The sequence below is a fragment of the Aegilops tauschii genome, chromosome 7 (genome assembly GCF_002575655.3).
Source record: "Aegilops tauschii subsp. strangulata cultivar AL8/78 chromosome 7, Aet v6.0, whole genome shotgun sequence".
NCBI lineage: Eukaryota > Viridiplantae > Streptophyta > Magnoliopsida > Poales > Poaceae > Aegilops > Aegilops tauschii.
Window position 1 is genome coordinate 178,492,223 of NC_053041.3, and position 3,749 is coordinate 178,495,971.

Sequence of the window (3,749 nt, forward strand, 5' to 3'; positions counted from 1 at the left end):
CAATTAGTGCCATTTGTAACAAATGGACTTCAAGTCAAGACATGAACATTTGGCTCTCGGGTGTATCTACACCTGATCTTTTTTTAAATTAGTAATTCGTAAGAAGGTAAAAAAATCTGTAACTTTTTGCAAATAAAGTAGATTTATTGTTGCACTCGTGTAAGCCTTTCGCGAAGAAATGGCTTTCATGTTGATGTAGACGTAAAGAAACAAATTTGTCACTATATACGAGAGTGTTGTTCATGCTATATTTGTCAGAATTTTGTCAGAGAATATTTGGTTACAGAATATTTTTGTACGACAGAAACGCTCAAGTTTGTTGGGAAAAAGATTTGGAATGTTTTGATTTTTTCTGATTTTGGAAAATAAAATCAGTTATCAGGTGTAATTACCACCATGTTCCAAAGGTATTTTCCCTTCAATTATGTGGTACTACAATTTCAAGGATGTCGAAGCAAGGTATGTTTACAAAATCGTGCCTCATTGATCAAATACAAATGTTTCATTCGAAAGGATTGACTATACACACTGCAAAATGCGAAAGAGCTTAGTTACTGCTCGCACAAACAACACGAATTAATCTTAGAGTAACACGGTGACGGCATGAGGACCCCAGCTATACCGTTGCAGCCTTTCGACAACGACCTCCAGCGCGGCGGGGTTTGTCCTCTCCGCCATCTCCACCGTCAGAGCCGGCGCCTCTCCCTCTCCAGCCACCTTCGCCTCGGCCGTGGGCCGGTCAACCACGTCGGCGCGGCACACGGGGCAGCACTGGCTCTTCTTCAACCACGAGTCCACGCACGGCGCGTGGAAGCTGTGCTCGCACCTCGGGAGCCGCCTGCACCGGTCGCCGGACTCGAACGCTTCCAGGCACACGGCGCAGTCCCCGCCGCCTCCGACGGCGGCTTTGAAGTCGTGGCACGGCAGCGTTTCGATCTCCGCGGACGACAGGCCCTTGCCTTTGCCTCCGCAGGCGTGGTCCACGGCACGCTCCAGGTCGGCGCCGGAGGCCTGGGCGGTGCCCCGCCGCAGAGCCCAGAAGATCACGAGGACGTGGACGATGAGCATCAGCGTCACGCCGGCCACCAGGGCGGCGACGGAGAGCGCAGTGGAAGCGGTGACCATCCTAGCTAGTTGCGGGTGACTGCTGAATATAGAGGCGCTAGCATAGCAGCTCGTGCGAGCTAGTATACGCTTTCATGCGTCTTTGGGAGTTTTCGACCATGCATGTATGGGCCTTGTTGCTTCCGTTCTTTGGCTTTGGATATGGAGATGGGGTATTATGCTGAAGTTTTAGGAGAAAACAAGGAGGAACAGACAATTTTATCACCAGATCATCACTTGGGATGTACTCTATGTAAGCAGCTAATTAGGCAAGGTACTGGATAAGAGGTGCCAGTTGCTGAATGGCTGATAGTTCCAAGGTAGAGAACGACTGTAACAGCTAAAATAATGGTTTTGTTATTCCTTAACTATATTGAGAATTTCTTAACAGAGGAAATTGCACAAATAAACAGCTTTAAAGGTTGAGCTAAGACAAAAAAACACAAATCAACCAGTTGATAACAAATCAGATGACCGGGCCCCGATAGTCATAGACACAAAGTAGTGGAGAAATTTTAAATGGCTGGGCTAAATTAGCTGAAATTTCTCAGATTGATCATTTAAGATGTTTTGAATTAATGTAAAAAAATAGATTTTTTTGAAAACTTTGAGTTTTGAAGATATTTGACAGAATCTTACAAAAACTGCCCAAAACTTAAAATGGATGGGCCGCGGAAAAAATACCATATTGATCATTTAAGATATTTTGAATTAATGTAATTTTAAGATTTTTTTAAAACTTATTTTTAAAAGAAAATTTGTCCAAATTTGGACTACTTTGGCCAAAAATTGTCCAAACTTTGAAAAATTCAGAACATTTTTAGCCCATTTTGAGATTTTCTGATATTTTTAATATTTTAATTTTATAAGCTAGTTGAGGTCGGCTCGGCCAGCCGGCGCTCTCAAGCCAAGCAATCGCTAGTGTCAGTTGACATGGGACCCATATGTCACAATTCTCCTTAACTCACTAATAAGAACGGTTTTGTGTTTTTCTGTTACAGATTAGTCTTGAAGTTGTGGTTTTATGTTAAAATCTTCTAGAGTTGTGGTTTTATGGTACCTCAGCCCCAAAAGGTGTATTTGTGCAATTTACTCTTCTTAATATTAAGCTAATGAGCTTGCTTAGGATTAACCTAATTCTCGTTTGGAGATTCATGCGTAGGTTTTATGTTATATCTGGCTATAAATATTTTGTTTGTTTCTATTTGGACCTTTGGAAGGCCAAAACCCATATATAAAAAATGTCGAAACCTTACAAGGCAACCCCCATAGAAAAAGAAAAATCACAAGCAGGGCCTTCGAGAAGCAAATGCTATCTTCGTTCTACACACCATGCCATGAGCCTTGTGATGGAGCTAAATCCGGCAAATCTCTGGGTAGGGGATCCTAAGCTAGACAGTTGGACACGACACAAGTTTTTACCCAGGTTCAGTCTCACCAAGGAGATAACACCCTATGTCATGTTTGTGTGTTATTGCTTTGGATTAGAGTACAAAGCATAGATGATCTACCCTGAGATTGTTGTCTGCTCTCTACGAGCCTTGCCCATCGATTTATATAGATATCGAGGGGCCTAGGGTTCCATTGTCCTAGTCGGCTACGTATGAGGAAATCGAGTCTACGGCAAATCTAGCATCTTGGAGTAGACGGCGAGTCTTTAGGAGCCTTCCATTGATATATCCTGGGCCTCCCCTCCTGGTCCACTCTTGAACCACCCTTCCGTTGATACATCTTGGAGTAAACTTGCACAAATGTTTCCTACCACCAGTGGTAGTATCACCACTTGTGTTTGTATATTGTATCTAGTATCTGTCAAAACCGAGAGTATGTGCGTGTAGTATGTAGTATATAACCATGTTTAGGTAATATATATACTATTTTTTAGGTAGTACGTACCATATTTTGAGCATACTTCTTTTTTACGTACAAATATGTACGTATTTCACAAATATAACAAAAACTATGGCCTCATATGCATTTTTTCGTATAACTTATTTTAAAATATCTTACATATAATATATGAACATATTTAGAATGATAAAGTAGTATATATACTATCACATGATAGTATATGAGACATGTGGGGTAACTATCATCGGGTGTTAGGATGTATTTTCCCTATTTATTTATTTATTTATTTTATTGTCTATTTTTATTTTTGTATGTAGCCACTAGATTAGCATATAGAAACCAGGTATATTTTTAGTAAGATTATAGAGAAACACTGCCAGCGAAGATGTAAACACATACTATGTCATTTTGAAGCGGAGCTAGTTATAGGCCAATTGTTTAGTTCATAGCCCTCACGCAATTGTATTTTGGTTTTGCTATTTCTCCGTAGGCTGAAATATTCATCATCCCCATTCACTTAAATGGTCTCCATAGCGTTCAAAAAAAAAAATTTGCAGGAACTATAGCGTTCAATTTAAGGAACTTATAACTATAGTCTACGGTGAAAATTTTTCCCTAAAAAAAAGGTCTACGGTGAAAAATGGAATAAAGGTGGGGATTTAGCGGTTGAATGTTGATCCAAAGGCTTAGAAAAGTGACCACGATCTCAAGAAAATCTCAAATAATTTAATAATAGACAATCATCGCAAATCAAAACTTACAATACTTGTTGAGAGGATGGTGCTTAGTAACTG

General features: G+C 40.5%; 1 protein-coding gene across 1 annotated transcript; it reads right to left on the reverse strand.

The window, feature by feature from the left end:
• Window positions 1-249: 249 nt before the first annotated feature.
• Window positions 250-1,893, reverse strand: LOC109758510 (E3 ubiquitin-protein ligase ATL41-like). Its single transcript, XM_020317369.4, has one exon. The coding sequence runs from the start codon at window positions 1,123-1,125 to the stop codon at window positions 583-585; it is 543 nt and encodes a 180-aa protein (XP_020172958.1). The 5' UTR covers window positions 1,126-1,893; the 3' UTR covers window positions 250-582.
• Between the last annotated feature and the right edge of the window lie 1,856 nt (window positions 1,894-3,749).

Bases quoted from the DNA above. Each gene is read 5' to 3' on its own strand.
- LOC109758510 (XM_020317369.4), bottom strand. From the start codon at position 1,125: ATGGTCACCGCTTCCACTGCGCTCTCCGTCGCCGCCCTGGTGGCCGGC.